Raw genomic sequence first — 18,779 nt, forward strand, 5'->3', positions numbered from 1 at the left:
TGATACAGGCTGACTCTGGTGGACGTGGTTCTCTGTGGAAGATGATGGAGCTGATACAAGCTGACTCTGGTGGACGTGGTTCTCTGTGGAAGATGGAGCATGAATGCAGGGCCAGGGCTTGAGCCAGGCAGTGTGGGTTTGTTCTGGGCACTGAGGACAGAAACCTGAAGCCAGATCAGGATCCTGTTTATATGCAGTTGCATTGTAACAGGAAGGGCAGAAAACACAGGAGCCAATAAAGTATTGGAATTGCCAGAAGTGGGAAGAGAAGGTGCCATTTGTTTGGGACATCTCTGAGGAGGTGACATGTCAACTGAGACTTGTATGACAGGAAGGTGTGGCCACGTAGGGAGGCAGGAAATTGGGGATGTCAGGGGAGCAGATAGGTGTTCATGTCTATGACTAGAACAGCTGATGGCATAGAGAAGCAGTCAGTTGGTGGGAAAGTGGCCGGATGGCCCACTGTGCTGTGCCAAATGGAGTTGCAGACTAGCTCCAAGCCTGCTCGAGGAGCACTGTGGGTGGCTGAGTGCTCATGGGAAGGGTTTACCCAATGAACTGTCTGGTCATCGCAGGGGAACACCGTGGTCTAGGTGCTGGCGTGTCTAAGGTGCGGAGCCTGAAGATGGACAGGAAGGTGTGGACAGAAACTCTCATCCAGGTGAGCATGCCCTGCTCGTCACCCCTGCTTGTCACCCCTGCTTGTCACCCCTGCTTGGGGTTTCCCCTCTCAGCTGCCATTCCCCGTCCCAGTGAGCCAGGGGACCTTGGGTGGGGATTTTGGAAGAACCTATTTTTGGCAAAATTAGCAAACTGGCCACTGTACGAAGAATGTTTTTACAGTTTTAAAGGGTTGTAAAAAAAGATTTGACAGAGATGGTGTATGTTTCATAAAACCCAAACAACTTATTATTTGACCTTTTAGAGAATCGCTGACCCCTGATATAGTTCAGCTGTTGTCCTGATGTGGAGACTGAAGCCCTGGGTTGGGCTGTAATGTGCCTAAGGTTACCCAACTACTGCAGGTTGACTACCCAGCCTGCTCCTCTCCACCCCGTGCACACCCCTCAGCACGCCCGAGCTCTCCCTGCTCCTGAATGCATGTGCAGAGCATGTACATGATGCACGATTTGAGGCTCACATGTGGACATGTATTTATACCTATGCGTTTATATACCTACACACCTGTGTGTGTGATAGTTGTTATGGGGAACCTGTAGCAGGAGGCTAGACCCAGGAACCTGCCACCCGGGGCCTTACTGCTAAGTTTCAATTTCATGTACCCTTCTTTATGTTTGGCATACCAATGTAGAGAATGTTGCTTTTTTTTAACAGAGTGTGTCTTTCAGGGTAGCCCTGAGTTAGGATTAGAATATCCAGGATACAACGAGGAGACCGAGGCTCAGAGAAAAAAAACAAAACCAAACCCAATCAGGTCCATAGTGGCAGAGAGTGATCAGCACTCTGAACAAGTGGACTTGGGAGTCCAGAAAATACCTGTGATAGGGTGACTATGGAACAGAGGGGGAAATGATCCTGCCCCCCCAATGCTGTCCCCTTCACCTCCTAGAAACCGCCACCCTCTCTCATCCAGAGAGGAATGTCAGGGGCAGATAGACCCGTCCCCACCTACCCTAGGCTGACAGGTTAGACACCATCCCCTCATGGGGACAGCCGCGAGAATGCAGAGCTCCAGCTGTGGGGCTGGTTGAGACAACAGCAAGGCTCCCAGAGCCCAGGCCTCACACCTTCACCTATTAGACTGTCCAAGACAATCTGAGCAGAGGCCGCGGCCACCAGCAGACCTTGCTGCTCCTGAGTCCCCTCCCCTTGGGGAAGATGGGCGTGTGGCCTGATCTCAGGGCCTCTCGTCCAGCTGCCTCTCACCTCTTGCCCACACCCACAGCTCTTCATTCAGCTGGGCAATGGCCCTGGGAACCACTTCTGGGCCGCCAACGTGCCCCCTAGTGAGGCCCTGAAGCCCAGCAGTGGCCCTGCTGCCAGACGGTACCATCTGGAGGCCAAGTACAGAGAGGGCAAGTACCGTCGCTACCACCCACTCTTCGGCAACCAGGAGGAGCTGGACAAGGTCAGCACACCAAGCCTCTGGGATTCTTGAGCCTCCTTGTCCCTGCGTTGTCAGGGACCCTGAACCTATTCCTTTCTTTGTCCCCATCCCTCTATCTCAGCCCATCTCTTCCGTTAGCTTGGAGGGTTGTGAACATATGGGGAAACTGAGGCCCAGAGGGCAGCAGGCCCTGCCTAAGGAAAGCCAGGACAATGCAGGGAGGAGTCAGGCTTGGTTCTTGGCCCAGTGCCATGTCTTCCGCATCTGGCTGTCTCCTCCTGACTCCTCTGTGCCCCGCACCCTGTCCTGTTCCTTCAGAATCCTGCCAAAAGGAGTGAACGCGATGGGGATGCTATTTCCTGTCAGGCTCATGAAAAACAGCTGGCCTTCTCTGACCCACCCCATCCACACCCCATTCTAGATGAGGCCCCATATGGGCCCCAGACCCCAGAAAATTGGGAACCAAGTCTTGGACCATGATGTGGTTCAGCCTGAGAGGGGGGACAGCTCGCTTGGAGGCAGCGGGTGGCATTTGTGACGCATGGGTGGCTTTAGCTCTTCCTCTCAGTCCTACCCTGGCAGGCCAAGTCTAGCTCCCAGAGCTCTGTGGAAGCTAGGCCTACACCTCCCTAAAACCTAGGCGTCCGGCCCCCAGTTCAGCCCAGCCCAGTCTGGCCTACAAGCCAGAAGGGTGGTGGCTCCCATTGGTCCGGAGGGCCGGGCAGGCAGTGAGGAATGCAATGTGGGAGGAATTAGCTACAATCCTTAGCCCCGCCCTCTGCCCCCGCTGCAGGACAGAGAGAGCCTGAGATCCTCCAGGGGCTCCTTGCAGCCTGACTTGCAGCAGGGTGAGGCCCTGGGCTAGGACCCCAGCCTCAGCCGGGTAGCCCAGCCTCTCTAGCTGGCCTTCTCCTCTTCTTCTGACTCCTAGTCCTTTCTTTTCTTTTCTTCTGGCTTCCCTAGGCCCTGGCCTCTTTCAATCTGGGGATGGTCTACTCAGATTTGGATGACTCCTTCCTCTTTCCTCCTCCCTTCTTGCAAGCTCCCATCCCTACCCCTCCACCTCCCTCCCACCCTAGCTCGGACTGACCTTCCCCTCTCCTCTAGGCCCTGTGTGCTGCAGTTACTACCACTGACCTGGCTGAGACCCAGGCACTCCTGGGCTGTGGGGCTGGGGTCAGCTGCTTCTCAGGGGACCCAGCATCTCCCACACCCCTGGCTCTTGCTGAGCAGGCTGGACAGACACTGCAGATGGAGTTTCTACGGAATAACCAGAGCACAGGTGAGTGGCCAGTGGCTCTGTCTTCTGCTGAGGGTCTGGCATTGTAGAGAGGTGCACAGGAGTGACAACAGAAACTGAGATTTGCAGGGCACTCCCAAGCTATGATTGAAGCTCCTGTGGTGGTCCCTGGGGCAGCAGCATGGTACTTCGGGTGTGTTTGGGGTTTATGTGTCGGTGGATACTTATGTTTTCTGTGAATGTCCTTTTGCATCAGTATCTCTGGGACTTTTATCTGTGTGCTCTGTCCTGACTTACAGTGTGGGTCCATACGGGTGTCTGTTCCAGGATGAACCTTGGAACTGCCTAGATTCTTTGCGCTCACCTGGGAGTGTTAAGGCTTTGGGGTTTGTGTGTGGGCGGTGGGTCTGTGTTGCTGTGTGCGTGTCCTACCCAGCAGCCGTGTGGTCTGTCTGCTCAGTCTGGGTGGAGTTCCATCCAGTCCTGGGTTAGGTCCCATTTGGCTCCCATTCTTGCGGGGGGGGGGGGCGTGAAGAGGGGTTGGTTGTGGCCCAGACCTGGTTTCCTGGGGCAGCATCCTAAGGCTGAGGGTGGGGCTCAGTGTCTGGGGCTCTGGGCTTTGGGCCACTTGTGGGTGGGGCATGCTAGGCTGGAAAGAGCCCAGGTGTCCGGGGAGGTGCAAGAGACCACCCAGCTGGACTGGGCTAGGGAACATGACCCCCAGTGCTCGTCACTAGGGCCAGGCTATTTCACTGGCCTTTATGTTGTCTGGACAAACCTCTCTTCAGGGAATATTATTGTGTTGGCCCAAAGCCCCCTCATTCCAGTATGTTTGGCTCTATGTCTCCAACAGGGAGTGTGGGGTGGGCTTTGGAGTCAGTGAAGCTTCCTGAAAGGGACGGACTTGAGCTGGGCCCTGAGAATGGAGTCAGATTCCTGCTTGTGGGCAGAGGCGGACATGGAGGTGGCACTAGGATCCTGAGGTGCTGGTAGGGAGCTGAGGAAGCAGGACTGTGACCAGACACCTCCTGGACACTCAGCTTGACCACCACTGTTCTTTCTTGTGCTCCAAAGAGGTCCCTCGGCTGGACTCAGTGAAGCCCTTGGAAAAGCACTACTCCGTGATCCTGCCAACTGTGAGCCACAGTGGCTTCCTGTACAAAACTGCTTCTGCTGGCAAGCCTCTACAGGACCGCCGTGCCCGGGAAGGTGAGCGCTGCGCCGTACCCGCCCGTGCCATGGTGTGTTAGCCTGGCTGCAGGGCCAGGACGCTAGGACTGACTCTGCTGGTGGGCTAAGGTTACCAAGTGGACTCTGGTGTGATTGTTTTTCTCTTACTCTTTTGGGGGGTCCTTCACCCAGCTCCCAATAAACACACAGAGGCTTATTACTTACAAATGCCTGGACTTAGCTTGGCTTATTTCTTACAAATGCCCAGCCTTAGCTAGGCTTATTTCTAACCATTTTTTTTTTAACTTAAATTTTCCTGCCTATCTTTTGCATCTGGGCTTTACCTTTCTTTATTTCTGTATTCCCTTTCTTACTTCTTCTAAACTGACTTGCTCTTTAGTTAGGTGGCTGAACCCTTGATTTCTCCTCCTTCTCTCGCTTGTTCTCCTTAATTCCAGATTTCTCCTCCCATTTATTCTCTCTACCTGCCAGCCTCACCTATTTTTTTCCTTCCTATTGGCCGTTCAGCTCTTTATTAGCCCAATCAGGTGTTTTATCCAGACAAAGAATCACAGCTTCACAGAGTTAAACAAATGCAACACATCTTTGCATCATTAAACAAATGTTCCACAGCATAAACAAATGTAACATGTCTTAAAATACTATTCCACAACACTCTGGCAGAACTGCCTGGAAAGTCTCTTGGTTACAGCAGGTGCTTGAGAAGCGGACTGGTTGGGGTTGGGGCTGGGTGTGGCCCTGCTGTTTCCTCAAGCCTGAAGTCTGGATGAAGCCCCTGTTGGGTGAGGTCTTGGGCTGGGCATCTGGCTTATTCCAGATATGAATGGAAGGCAGTTTGAGGACTTGAGTACTGTCCCTCTCAGATCTCAGCTGCCTTTCATTTATTCCCTGACTCCAAGTACAACACCCAGTCTTTACACACCTCCGAGAGCCACTGTCAGCTGCCACCCTCTCACAGCACAGATCCCCTGCTGGTTCTGCCCTGGCCCTGTCATGTCCTTGCTTTGTCACACAGGCCAGATTTATACCCACCTCTCTGCCCCAAGTTTCCCTTCAAATGTCACATCTGCAGGGATCTCCTGTGATCCCCAGCTACTTCATGCTGTGTTGCACATCACCCTCAATCCTGTTTTTTCTTCTTACTGTTCCTTGTGATTTTTAGACTTTTTCCCCTCTTCTTTACAAGTCTCTGTGCTTCCCAGAACTGGGGCCTTGAACCTGTAGGCTCAAGCTCCCTGTCTCAGCCTTCCATGCGGCTAAATTATAGACAGAGCCATCACACCCGGCTCAGTTGTCCTTCCTTGTGTATCTTTGTATACATGGTACCTATTGCAGCCTGAGTACCCAAGGACATATATCTTCAGAGTGGAGGAGACCACAGAAGGGCCGGCTGCTTCTGTGGACGGGCTTGGGGCACATGGACCTCAGAAGGCAGTGTTGGGTCACACAGACGGGATGAGGGACAGCCTCTCTCGGCACCACTCTGATTCCCAGACAGTGTAACACTGAGCTGCTCCTGATCCATTTCCCTCTGCCTGCTGATGTCATTCATGTAACCCCCTGAGGCATCCTTTTCACCTTGGGTGCCAGGAAGTGCTGAGCCACGGTGAGGCTAGTGCCGAAAGCTACTGAAGCCTCCTGGCTTGGATGTTCTGTTCCTTCTCTTACCTTCATGGTTTCAGTTCCCATTTCTCTGCCCTTTGGGGATTTTGTGCATCCTCAGAGCCATCGTAGGAGGAGACAGACTATAGAATGAGGTATGCATCTGGCAAAGAAGAGTGGGCATGGGGTGGGTCCCAAGACTTCCTATGCCATTGGCACTATGGGTAGAGGGAGCAAGGTGGACGGAAACTAGGAGTGGCCAAGGATTGGGGGCAGCACGGGATCTAACATCTGAACGGAAGTAGGATCAAGACTCTACTACTCTTGACCTCCAAGATAGAGGCCAAAAGTTCATGGAGAGGTTAAAGGGGAGAGCGGTGGGGGTTCGGTGCAGAGGGCTGCCGCTGGGGAACCCTCAGGGAAGTGTGCGCTTGGATGGAGAGTCTATAGGTGGGGAGGGATAGGGATCCAGGAAAAAGGCAGGAGTGAATCAGCAGAGCTGGGGACTTCTTCACGGTCCTCTACCAAACTTCTTCCCAGAGTTCAGCCGGCGCTGGTGTGTCCTTAGTGACGGGGTCCTGAGTTACTACGAGAACGAACGGGCAGTGACACCCAATGGGGAGATCCGGGCCGGTGAGATTGTGTGCCTGGCAGTTTCCCCTCTGGACACCCACGGGTGAGCATCCCTGGCCACAACCACAAACTGCTAGTGTCCATGAAGTTCAGCTTCTGGTTGGGGAGGCAGGGACATTGGCCCAGAGAACAGGGCCTTCTTAGGGCCACACACAGGACTGGAAAGCATTGGCCTTATCTCATGAGACCGCAGCCAGGGCTGTGTGCCCACCTCTCGGGAGGCCAGGGAGCAGAGGAGTAGAAGGGTGAATACTGGTTGTTTGCAGCTTCGAGCACACCTTTGAGGTATACACAGAGGGAGAGCGGCTGTACCTGTTTGGACTGGAGAATGCAGAGCTGGCTCATGAATGGGTCAAGTGCATTGCCAAGGTGGGCCTGGGTGAGCGGGCAGGTGTGTGATAGAGACAGGGTGGGACCCAGTTCTGATGGGGCAGACTCAGGACAGGTCTCAGGTGAAGGGAAGCATAGGTTGCAGCCCTCTGGTACCCATGAAGGGCAAGGCACGGGCCATCGTAGCATGGATGGTGCACTTAGCCTCTTAGTCTCTTAGCCGTGCACTCAGACTAGCGGGAAAGGCAAGGAGGCTACAGAGGGGAGATCTGCCTTAGAGACGAGAGCCACGTACCTCTCCATCCCTCATTAGCTCATTTTTTTAAATACTTATTTATTTATTATACAATATTCTGTCTGTGTGTATGCCTGAAGGCCAGAAGAGGGCACCAGACCTCTTTACAGATGGTTGTGAGCCACCATGTGGTTACTGGGAATTGAACTCAGGACCTTTGGAAGAGCAGGCAATGCTCTTGACCACTGATCCATCTCTCCAGCTCCCCTCATTAGCTCATTGATGAGTTCTCTGTGCCTTCCGAGGATCAGAGCCCAGAGCCCTGAGGACCCGGGTGTATCAGTCTTGGGTCGTCTGTTTCCATGGGAGTGGGGCAGACACAGTAGCATAGCCAGTGGTGTAGCAGATGCCCGAGTGTGTGGGCACTGTGGAAACCCAGAGAAGGGTCATCCCAAGAGAAGGATACATCCAAATGGGTACATGATACCAAAGTCTGTCACTGTGCTAGGTTCTGCCTTCGGGAGGAGGAAAGGAAGTGGCTGGATGGGAAAGAGGCCGAGGAGCCTGGCTTTCTCCAGAAGGCTATGTGGTGTTGACTTTGTCTCTCCCCACTGTCTCCTCAACTAGGCATTCGTGCCTCCCCTGGCTGAGGACCTGCTAGCCCGGGACTTTGAGCGGCTTGGGCGCCTACCCTACAAAGCTGGCCTGAGCCTCCAGCAGGCTCAGGAAGGCTGGTTCGCCTTGGCTGGCTCTGAACTCCGGGCTGTCTTCCCTGAGGGGCCCTGGGAAGAGCCACTGCAGCTCCGGAGATTGCAGGAGCTTTGTATGTGTATTAACCTTGCCCCCCAATTTCTAGGGCCCCTTGCCCCAGCCCTTGTCTAGAAGTCTGAATTCTATTCTGGCCTGAGGCCAGATGACCCAGCCTGCCCTCCAATATCCTCTCCTGTCCTTGGAGAACATCTGAGTAACCCTTTAGGTTGGTGGGTGGGACCCAAGGGTGAGATCCCAGAGGGCCTCATGAGGGAGCAGTTTGGGAGTCATAAACAAAGCCTGGGCCTCACTTTGACTGTCCCCGCCGCCCCCAGCTATCCAAGGAGACAGCGAGAACCAAGTTTTGGTGCTTGTGGAGCGGAGGAGGTGAGCCCTAGTTTCCCTGAGGGGCCTGGAGAAGCCTGAAGCAGTCCAATGGCCTGGGTAGAGGCGGGACACAGGGACACATAGGTGGGACAGTGACTGTCTCTGGTCCAGGACACTGTACATCCAGGGTGAGCGGAGGCTGGACTTCATGGGTTGGCTTGGAGCCATCCAGAAAGCAGCAGCCAGCTTGGGAGACACACTGTCAGAGCAACAGCTTGGGGACTCAGACATCCCAGTGATCGTGTACCGCTGTGTGGACTACATCACACAGTGTGGTGAGCACTCCCCTCCTCTGGTGATGCCCAGCCCCCAGTGCCTAGGAACCCTCTAAAAAGAGCGGTGTAACTCCCTCCCCAGGCTTGACCTCAGAGGGTATCTATCGCAAGTGCGGTCAGACCTCTAAGACCCAGAGACTCCTGGAGAGCCTGAGGCAGGACGCTCGCTCTGTGCACCTCAAAGAAGGCGAGCAGCACGTGGATGACGTCTCCTCTGCACTCAAACGCTTCCTGAGGGACCTGCCTGATGGGCTCTTCACTCGTGCACAGCGCCTGGCCTGGCTGGAGGCCTCTGGTGGGTCCTGCAGCCTGTATTCAGCCTTGTCCACCCTACGTCAGGATATCCCCATCATACTCTGGACAGGGCTGGCCCCAGCTCCTCTGCCTACTCTGCTTCTCTGCCTCTAGTCACGCTACAGAGATGGGGTTGCTTAGAGGTGGAGGGCAGAGACGTCCCAGTCCCTGCTAGGTGCCTGGGAGTGCTATCACCATCATGAGAAGCAAAGCTGCTGGGAGGGGGCTTTGGGGACCAGTTTCTAACCCAGTCCATCTCCCCCCACCCAGAGATCGAGGATGAGGAGGAAAAGATCTCCAGGTACCGAGAGCTCTTGGTGCATCTGCCTCCTGTCAACCGGGCGACTGTGAAGGCCCTGGTCAGCCATCTGTACTGGTGAGAGGCCATGTCAGTGTGAGGCTCTGGGTGGACGGGTGGAGAAAATTCTTGTACTCTCTTCCTGGCCGACTGCCCTCAGGTGGGCAAGCAGGTGGGCCTAGGGACCAGCCAATGACTGTCCTGATCTTGGATGGTGTATCTCAGTTTATTTCCTACAGGATAGAGGTTATGAGGTTGTTTTTTTTTTTTTTTTGCCAGTTTGGGGCCAGGTTACTAAGGCCAAATGCCCTCACTTCCCTGCCCTCTCTATACCTTGCCAGCACCTGAGATACATCCCTTCACTCCTTAATTGGGGTCCATTCTGTCTTTTTGGGCCTGACGGGAATGGGGAAGGTGGGTGGCAGGCTCCTCGATCCTAGCTCATCTTCGTTCTCCTTCCAGTGTACAATGTTTCTCAGACACAAACCAAATGAACACACACAACCTGGCCATTGTATTTGGGCCCACGCTCTTCCAGACAGACGGGCAAGACTACAAAGCCGGCAAGGTGGTGGAAGACCTCATCAACCACTATGTGGTGGTGTTCAGTGTGCGTCCCAGTCGGGGCTCGGGGCTAGGGAAAGATGGGCAAGGCTAAGCCTCTCCGATGGCACTGACCTTCTGGCCCTTCCCAGGTGGACGAGGAGGAGCTGAGGAAGCAGAGGGAGGAAGTCACTGCCATTGTGAAGATGCGAGTAGCAGGCACTGCCAGTGGGACCCAGGTTGAGGCCAGGGTTTGGGTTGGTTGTGCTGGCTGCTGGCATTGCTCCCCAGGCCTCTCGCTGAGCCCCATCTCTCCTGCAGCATGCGGGTGACTTCATCTGTACTGTGTACCTGGAGGAGAGGAAGGAGGAGACTGAACAGCACGTCAAGGTAGGGGCTGTTGGGCCAGGCTGAGCCACTCTGAGATGTATGAGAACCCCCAAATACTGCCTCTGTGCATCTTGGGGCTCAGTGGACCCAGGGAGGAGTGGGTTTGGGGCCTAAATCACAGGAGATTGTGGTGACGCATTTGGGCCTGGCTGATCTCTTGGGTGGCTGCAGATCCCAGCATCCATGACAGCAGAGGAGCTTGTCCTGGAGATCCTAGACCGGCGCAGTGTGAGCATCAGGGAAAAGGACTACTGGACCTGCTTCGAGGTCAACGAGAAGGAGGAGGCAGGTGAGTGACCATGGATGGCCTCAGCCCAGCCTTCATTCCTCCTGCCCCCTACAGTCTGGGACCCAGAGGATTTGGATGACACTTTTTGCTGACACCCTAATGACCTTTGTGGTTTCCATGCTGGTGGTGATGGCAGCTAGCAGGTCCAGGTGGTGGCTGTGCTGGAGCTGATGGTGGACGGGGAGGGGCAGGTGGTGCCGGTCGTGATGATGCTCTCCCATGTGTCAGAATGGTGTTGCTGTAGGACAATAGGATTGTAGGGTGATACTACTCTCGGGGTGAAGAAGGTGGTGGTAGTGATTGTATCCTGGGAAAGCCTGTCTGTGGTGTGAGTGGGCTGACTGAAGCCTTTTGTGGTGAAGGGAGTGGTGTTGGGACGAGAGGTGGAACTGTTGCTGACGTACGCATCTGCTCAGGAGCCAGGCAATAGTCCATGGTTCCTCTGCTCACAGGGGTCAGTCTGGTAAGGATGGAAATGCCAATAATGTGATCATTCCCAGAAACAGACAACCACCATGGTGTTAGCTGACTAAAGGGAAGTCTCAGGCTGTCTGATGAGCCTATGGCAGGACCAGTGGCTGTGGAGTCCCTGAGCCTGCTGTGAGGAAGAGCAAGGGCTCCCAGATAGTGCACAGCTCTAGCACTGAGCTGAGCTCTCCAAGAGATGAGGAAACACAGGGTGGACTGAAGGTGGAAGCAGCCACTCAGGCCCTGAGGGTGAGGCAGAGCCATCTGATGGTTAGTGACAGGGCTTTGAGGAGACGTGGCTTGCTACTAGACTGGGAGACACGCTGGAGGCCGTAGAAGCCAGACCGTGGGACAGTGCAGAGGGACGTACCAGATTTAACCTGCAAGGGTGGAAGGAACTGGAGTACTTTTGGTCTGGGCAGGGGCAGTGTTTGTTGGGGACACATGGGCGAGAAACAGTACAGGCTTGGTTTTGGTTGTAGCTAGGTGTCACAAGCCAGAAGCTGGCTTCCGGAAAGGGTGATCATAACTATGGTATGTTATGATGCTGGTGGAGGGGAAGGCATGTAGGTGACGTGTGCTCGTGTGCTTGCCCTTGGTGGTTTTATACCGTGTGGATCCAGTGGCAATGGTGTGGCTTCTCCGCAGAGCGCCCATTATACTTTGCGGAGAAGGTGCTGCCCATTGTGCATGGGCTGGGCATTGACAGCCACCTGGTGGTGAAGAAGCACCAGTCCATGGAGGCCATGCTGTTGTATCTGGGTAAGTAGGACCGTAGGGGATGTAGGGTGGACAGGGTAGGACCTGATGCCCACGGGGGGAACTGGGGGACTCTCATGGAGGCTGGGACATGACGTGGGGCCCTGAGGTTGGTGGGGGGTAGGATAGCCCATGCCCACTCCAGTCCTCCCCTAGCCAGCCGTGTGGGAGACACCAAGCACGGCATGATGAAGTTCCGGGAAGACAGAAGCCTCCTGGGTCTGGGGCTGCCCTCAGGTGGCTTCCACGATCGCTACTTCATTCTCAACAGCAGCTGCCTGCGACTCTATAAGGAGGTTCGGGTAAGCCCTGTGATGGACACTTGTGTCTTGTATGTGCTCAGACACCATGTGCAAACATTACATTGGCACTCATGGTCTCCAAGAGTGCAGTCCCCATCTGAGGGTCTCGGCAACACAATGCTGACAATAGCTGTGTCTTCTGCTGTGGCCCCCTGAGGCCTGGGAGTGAGTGAGATTGCCATGACATCATACACATGCTCCCATACTGTGTCCGTGGTTTGTCACAGCTCTAACAAGCATATGTTCCGTGACAGCAGTCCCAAGCTGTGGCCGTGTGTACTTTGCCTCTTCCTAGGACACAGCCCTCTGACCTACTCTACACACGTGCCAGGTGTTGTCCTAGACCAGATCCCTTGGGACCACCATCTTACACACACACACACACACACACACACACACGCCCTGCCTGTACCCCCTCCCCTTTCCCTTTGCACTACCTACATAATCTGTCCTGGCTCTAGACTGGGCTGATGCCCTTCATAACCCTGCTCCTCTATCAAACAGAGCCAAAGGCCGTGGAGTGGGGTCCCCGAGACCGTGAGTAGCTGTGGGCCAGCTGCCTTGCCTTACACCACCTGGGCCCAGGCAAGCCGGGTGGAGCTTAGGGACGGTCAGGGCTCCCAGTTCTCCCCAAGCATGGTTTCCTGTCCTCTTACCAGTGGTCACTGGCCTTTCACTCCTAGCCCCAAACTAAGAGCTTTTCTCCAAGATAGGGTCTCTAGTTGGTGTGATACTAGAATTTTCCATAGTACACAGAGAAGACATTTTGGAGCCAGCAATAGAGAGAGACCCAAGTTTGGATTAAAATGGTTTCACTTGCTCCACTGCTCTCAGAGCTGCCCCCCTTCCAAACCCAAAGGGCTGCAGCTGTCTGATGCCATTGACACTGCTGACCCTGAGGTGCCAAAGCAGAACATTCTTCATCGGGAGGATGTGTCCACCCAGCCTCCCTAGTTAGTGGCCCAGCTTTCTTTGGCCACCCACAAGGGCCCTCCACTTTCCTCTCGAGGCTGCCCAGCCTGTAATTTCTGCTTGGGGGTTGCCCCTAGCTCGGGTTCAGCTGAGAATCTACTTTCCGTGGTACCCTGTGGGTAGCACCTGTGCTTTAGGGCACACGGAGTGTGGATGGTTATGTGGAAGGAAGGAGGAGGTGCGATGCCAAGCATGGTATTCTAGCCTGAGGTCCTGCAGCGATTTCAGCAGTCTCCAGCCCTTTCCAGTCCCTTGCATCCCCTGAGGGCATGAGAGCAGATTTGCTGTCGTGGAGGATCCATCATTTGGTGTAGTGTCTACTCTCTGTGTCTTTGCACATTGTCCCTCTGCTCACGACGCCCAGCAAGCACCTCTGTTTGTCTTCTCCTCCTCACGGGTCTCTCATTCACTTCTGAGCCTGTTCACTCCCGCAGTCAGTCCAGCATGGTTCTAAGACGTTATCTCCCCTGGCCATCCTAGAGGTGCTTCCTTAGTCTGGCGGAGCAGAGTGAAGCCATCATGTGGGTAGGAGGGGAGTGAGGGTGCTGAGACACCTGGAAAGGCAGCTGTTGATCTCTTGGCATGGAGAGAGGGGCCAGGAGAGTTCCAGGGTATGGCCGGGAGGCGGTCAGCACTGCAGGACCTCTGCCTGGCAGAACCAGCCCATGTGGCAAGGCCACTGAAGTGCTGGTGATGCTGACGTCAGTTGGTTCATGGGGCCACAGGACAGACTATTGGAAATTAGGGTACAGCAGACTCTGTGGCCTCTCAGTCCCCACCCCAAGACCTTCTGTTGTCTAGACCCTGGAGCACGTGAGAAAGGCATATTCTAGAAAAATCATGGCACCAGCGTGAGGTACCATGAGCATAAATTTTATTCCTTGCCCATGACCGTGGACATCAGCAGAGCCAGAACCCAGAGCTGCTTGGAAGTGCAAGTGTCTTGGTGCCTCTGCCTCCTACTCTCTCAGCCTGAAGTATGTGTTTCCAGATGAGGGGGCTGTGGACCTCCTGCTCTGCCCGGGGCTGCTGTGCACTCCATTCCTCCTGCCTCCTAGTGCTCAAGCTGACTTTTTCAGTGTCTCAGTTTCGTCTCTGCTTGTTGGGGAGCAGGTCTTCCTCCCTGCGTTCCGCCCATATCCCGCTTTCTACCACAGCCTTAGCTTCCTTGTCCACCCCACAGCTGTAGCCAGGTGTGTTCCGGGATCTTTGGGAGATGTTGTGATTGTTGAGTGAGGTGCTCTCCTTCCTGAGGCCCTGGATCATACAGGGGCTCTAGCCATATCCCTGAGGTGACACAGAAGGCCCCTCTGGTTCCTAGCCAGATCATTCTCTCTCCTGCAGAGGAGCCATGCCTGGGGACAGCTGGGAGCAATGATGGGACCCAGGTGGGGATGGCTCAGTTTTGGAGCCCCAGTTGCATTATCTTCCCCTACTGCCCTTCCTGATGCCCTGCTGGCTGCAGGGGTGCCTGATTCAGGGAGGACTCTAAGCAGAGGGCTCCCAGAACAGGAGGAAGGTCATTGACCTTCAAGCAGAAGGTCACTGTTCCTATCCCCTTCCCTCTGCCTTTGAGCCAGCCTGCTTCTTCCAAGCACAGACCCATATATGCAAAGGTGGGGCCCAGGCAAGTGTTTCAGTAATCTGGTTCCCCACCCTGGTGTATGGGTCTTTTGCTTCCTGTCTCAGACCACTGGGAATTCCTCCCTCTGGCCTATCATACAGAACAGCCATTAAGCTTCAGCTTGAGACACTGGCCTTCTGATGGGGCCAAAGTGCTAGCGATTGCTGGTCCCCAAGCTTCAATTCACACGGTCAACCCTGGAGCCTCTGTGGGCAGGGAGGGAGAGTAACCTGCTTCCAAGTGTTGTGGAGGAGGTGGAGGAGGGCATTCAGATTGCTGTCCAGCTGGTGGCGGTGTCCGGCCTCTGCTACAAGCCAGGCAGTAGGGGCTGGGAGTCATCACCCTGGCCCTCCCAGTGGGAACGCTACCTTGAGGACTGAGGGTTGACTGTCTGATGCTGCTGCAGAGAGTGGCGGCTGTGGCTGGACAATGAACAGGAAGGGCTTTCGTGAGAAAGCTTCCTGGACAGCCTGGGTGCTGGGGGTGGGGGAGGGCAGTTTGCTGGCAGAAGAGCCACTCCCCACTGTACCCCCCTGACTGATGAAGTGTCCTCCCAGAGTCACCGGCCTGAGAGGGAGTGGCCAGTCAAGAGCCTCAGAGTCTACCTGGGTGTAAAGAAGAAACTGCGGCCACCTACCTGGTAAGCCAGGCCTGTGGCTAGGACCAGTAGGAGGCAGAGCTGGGGTTAAGCTTTATGGGTGGTATAGTTCTATACTCGGGCTCTTCTTGGCCAGTAGCATCTCCTGGACACACCACAGAAGCACAGATTGTCAGGTTTGGGGTTCTGTGAATAGGGCCCAGGACTCAGTGTCTCCTCAGATGTTCGGGTAACAGTGCCCGTTCATGTTTGAGAATCGCTGGTCCGCTTTGTTGAGAATGAGTGTATGAGGTATCTTGGGGTAGGCTTATGTGTGTGCGATGCTGCCACTGAGCCCCTGGCTGCATTTACCCACGCATGCTCACGTGGACGCCAGAGCAGGACTTGGAGTGTCCGCCTCCCTCCCTCTCTGCATCATTGCCTTGAGACAGGGTCTCACTGAAGCTCAGCATCTGGGCTAGGCTGGCCGGTCAGTGTGCTTTGGGTATCCACCTGCCTGTCTCTGCCCCCCAGTGCTGGGGTTACAGACACCCATAGTCATATCCATCTTTTTATGTGATTGCAAGGTTTTATGCTTACAGCAGGTGTCTCTCCAACCCCGAGTATATTGTTTCAGTAAGTCAAAAAGTGATGCATGCCACTGTGGCTGGTAGGCACTGTCGTCATGTGACTTGGTTTTCTAACTTTCTCCTCATCTGTTGGCCGTGCCTGGTTGACTCTGGCTCTTGAGTAAGCTTGGGCAGGCATCAGTACGGTTGGGTGGTTTTTTGGTTTTTGGTGCTGAGGGTTGAACTCAGTATCTCCACCATGCTAGGCACACAGCATCCTCATCTCAGGCCCAAGGTTGGGGTCGGGAGAGATGAGGGGCAGTGGCCTCAGTGTGCTATGCTAGGGGAAGCCTCTGCTCTGCCTCAGCTCTGCCCAGGCTGTTTTGGCAAGTGTCAAGTGACAGCTTCTCTGGTTCTTCTTTGCAGCTGGGGCTTCACAGTGGTGCATGAGACGGAGAAGCACGAGAAGCAACAGTGGTGAGCCAGGGCCCCGTTCTGAGGCTGGGCTGGGAGGTGGGCAGGAGACGGGGCTGGCTCTGGGCAGTAACCCGACCTGTGCCTTCCACAGGTACCTCTGCTGTGACACGCAGATGGAACTCCGGGAGTGGTTTGCCACCTTCCTCTCTGTACAGGTACTGGGTGCAGGGTCTCCTCTAGAGGCTGCACCAGGAAGAGTGCCAGCAGCAGAGATGGCGTCATAGGAACTAGGTCTCTGGACACAGAGAAGAGTGGCTTAAGGGCAGGCAGAGGAAAGAGCATATCTAAAGGCCTATGGGTAAAAAAGATAAGAAAGAAAGCATTAGTTTGGGGACCTCACAGTTCCACAGGGTTAGAGTCTCTGATTGCTGTGGTGGGGAGCATGGCAGCATCAGGCAGCCATGGTGTTGGTGTGGTAGCCGAGACCTTATACCTCATGCATAAGCAGAAGTCAGGGAGAGAGAGCGAGCAAGAGAGCAAGCTAACTGGAAATGGCGTAGACTTTTGAAACTTAAAAACCTCTCCCGCAGTGACACACCTCCTCCAGCAAAGCCACACCTCCTAATCCCAAACAGTTCCACCAACTGGGGACCAAGCATTTGCTATGAGCCCATTCTCACTCAAACGACCATATTCAACACTTGCAAGGGGAGAAGCCAGGCATGCCAGAGGTTGGCCTGCATCGGTCAGCAGCAGATTGTAAGAGCTTTGAGACCACACTCAGGAGGCTGTACTAGACCTCGAGTTTCAGTGAGTTAGAGTGGTTGTGTAGGAGTAAGCTCCCTCAGCACCTGCGTGCAGGGGGCAGAGCCTGAAGGGCCACACCCACGCTGCAGGGGTTGGGGGACCACCCCTGAGCCAGAGCAAGGCCAGAGGCTGCTTAGGCTGAAACAGATGAGTTAGAACAGATGCTCAGCAGAGTTCAGAACTGTTTAGGGAGAAGAGATTCAAAACTACCAGGGCTCTGGGCTGAATTCTTTCTCTGCAGTTATATTATTTTAACTGGGAGCTTCCTGATAGTCAAAGCTTAAATGGAAACAGTGGTTTCTGCAGTTCTTGGTTGGTGAGAAGGGGAGGCACGGACAGTATCTTCTGGGGGAAATGATTTTCTTGATGCTTCATTCTTCGGGAGGTTTGTGGATCCAGGCATGGGAGTCGTTGAGTAATCTGGCTGACTGGTTTGTGCTGGGATCTGGTCATCTGCAAACAGCCGCTTCTCCTCAGCCTCAGTCAAAGCTGAGGGCACCAGCTCAGATCCTAGCTGGAGGCTTTCCCGAGAAGGGTGGGTGGATCAGGAGCTGAGCCTGCAAACTGAGATGTGGCCCAGACCTTAGCACTCCCTTCCTGACTGTTCTCTAGCACGAAGGCCTGGTATGGCCCTCAGAGCCTTCTAGAGTGTCCCGGGCAGTGCCCGAGGTCCGGATGGGCAGTGTATCGCTGATCCCTCTGCGTGGCAGTGAAAATGAGATGCGCCGGAGTGTGGCGGCCTTCACCGCCGATCCCCTCTCTGTAAGTGCCTCTGGGCCCTGTGAGCCCTGTGGGCCCTGTGGGCCCTCTGGGGCGGGAGGGGGGAGTGGTGGGGGCAGGAGGGAGGGGATACCTGGTTGGGTACCTGCCTTCACTTCCCCAATTTCTCTCAGAGCTCCTCTAGTCCCTTCCCTAGGTTTCTGGGCCCCCCTCTGTCTGGCCCTGGGAACCCCAGCTGCTAACGTTTCTGCATTGACTCTACTGTCACTAAGCACTTATAGGAACTGGGCTTCTCCGCTCCCTGCAGCTCCTCCGTCCTGTCTGAGCTCTGGAACACCGGCACTGCCTCCTGGAAGCCTTCCTGTTGAGACACCTTGGTGCTCTGCATGCACGGGGAAGCCACACCTACATCCCAGCATCCTGACTGCAGCACAGGCTCCTTCACGGGGCTGGCAATGAGATTTTCCTGGGAGGGGAGGGGCCCTCCCCTGCTCTCCACTCCCCTCCCCTGCTCTCCAGTCATGCAATGCTCCTGGCCTGGCTTGCTTACCCAGGGTCACTCTCCTTGAGTTTGTGGGGTTGGAGAGATGGGCGGAAATCAGGAGCGCTGCCAGAGGGGCTGGAGGGCTTGGGGTCCTGCAGGGAGGGAGCTCACCTGGGAGGGAGCCTATCCCCTTTCCATAGGCTGCTACTCTGAAGGAACTCCTAGGAGTCTGGGAGGGAGCTCTTGGGAAGCTTTACAGGCTGAAAGCTGGACTTGGGGATGTCAGCCCACTTCTGGTGTATGCTGCAGGGAGGCCCGGGCTGTGGCTGTCTGCTACCCCTCCCCGACTTCGGATACTTTTTGATAATATAAATATATCTGTATATTTTACACTGTGGTGCTAGGGCCTGCAGTCGTCTGGGGGGTTGGCATCTTGGGCTAAGGGCACAGCTGGTTGTGAAGCTAGAGGTCAGTGCTGGCGCTCTGGAGCCCGGAGCCTGAGTTCTGCCCTCTGCGTGTTGAGGTCAGTGCTGGCGCTCTGGAGCCCGGAGCCTG

The 18,779-nt window shown here is 55.0% G+C and overlaps 1 protein-coding gene across 4 annotated transcripts in view; it reads left to right on the forward strand.

Moving 5' to 3' along the window:
* Arap1 (ArfGAP with RhoGAP domain, ankyrin repeat and PH domain 1) overlaps positions 1-18,698 on the forward strand; it is a 59,714-nt gene extending 41,016 nt beyond the window's left edge. Inside the window, exons 13-35 of one of the 4 annotated variants that reach the window (XM_013354361.2) lie at positions 576-661; positions 1,907-2,089; positions 3,176-3,350; positions 4,383-4,517; positions 6,642-6,777; positions 7,001-7,103; positions 7,927-8,122; positions 8,385-8,436; positions 8,548-8,711; positions 8,794-9,006; positions 9,276-9,381; positions 9,766-9,913; positions 9,999-10,085; positions 10,168-10,236; positions 10,408-10,525; positions 11,642-11,755; positions 11,909-12,054; positions 12,559-12,591; positions 15,208-15,290; positions 16,223-16,273; positions 16,365-16,428; positions 17,633-17,782; positions 18,048-18,692. In XM_013354361.2, coding sequence (XP_013209815.1) covers positions 576-661; positions 1,907-2,089; positions 3,176-3,350; positions 4,383-4,517; positions 6,642-6,777; positions 7,001-7,103; positions 7,927-8,122; positions 8,385-8,436; positions 8,548-8,711; positions 8,794-9,006; positions 9,276-9,381; positions 9,766-9,913; positions 9,999-10,085; positions 10,168-10,236; positions 10,408-10,525; positions 11,642-11,755; positions 11,909-12,054; positions 12,559-12,591; positions 15,208-15,290; positions 16,223-16,273; positions 16,365-16,428; positions 17,633-17,782; positions 18,048-18,065 — 2,630 coding nt within the window. In that variant the 3' untranslated portion in view covers positions 18,066-18,692. Of the gene's footprint in view, positions 1-575; positions 662-1,906; positions 2,090-3,175; positions 3,351-4,382; positions 4,518-6,641; positions 6,778-7,000; positions 7,104-7,926; positions 8,123-8,384; positions 8,437-8,547; positions 8,712-8,793; positions 9,007-9,275; positions 9,382-9,765; positions 9,914-9,998; positions 10,086-10,167; positions 10,237-10,407; positions 10,526-11,641; positions 11,756-11,908; positions 12,055-12,558; positions 14,505-15,207; positions 15,291-16,222; positions 16,274-16,364; positions 16,429-17,632; positions 17,783-18,012 lie in introns of those variants that run through there. The other 3 variants (XM_013354362.2, XM_026790108.1, XM_026790107.1) reach the window with 3 other exon arrangements.
* Positions 18,699-18,779: the final 81 nt, after the last annotated feature.

Source organism: Microtus ochrogaster, unplaced genomic scaffold (genome assembly GCF_000317375.1).
Source record: "Microtus ochrogaster isolate Prairie Vole_2 unplaced genomic scaffold, MicOch1.0 UNK41, whole genome shotgun sequence".
Lineage (NCBI taxonomy): Eukaryota > Metazoa > Chordata > Mammalia > Rodentia > Cricetidae > Microtus > Microtus ochrogaster.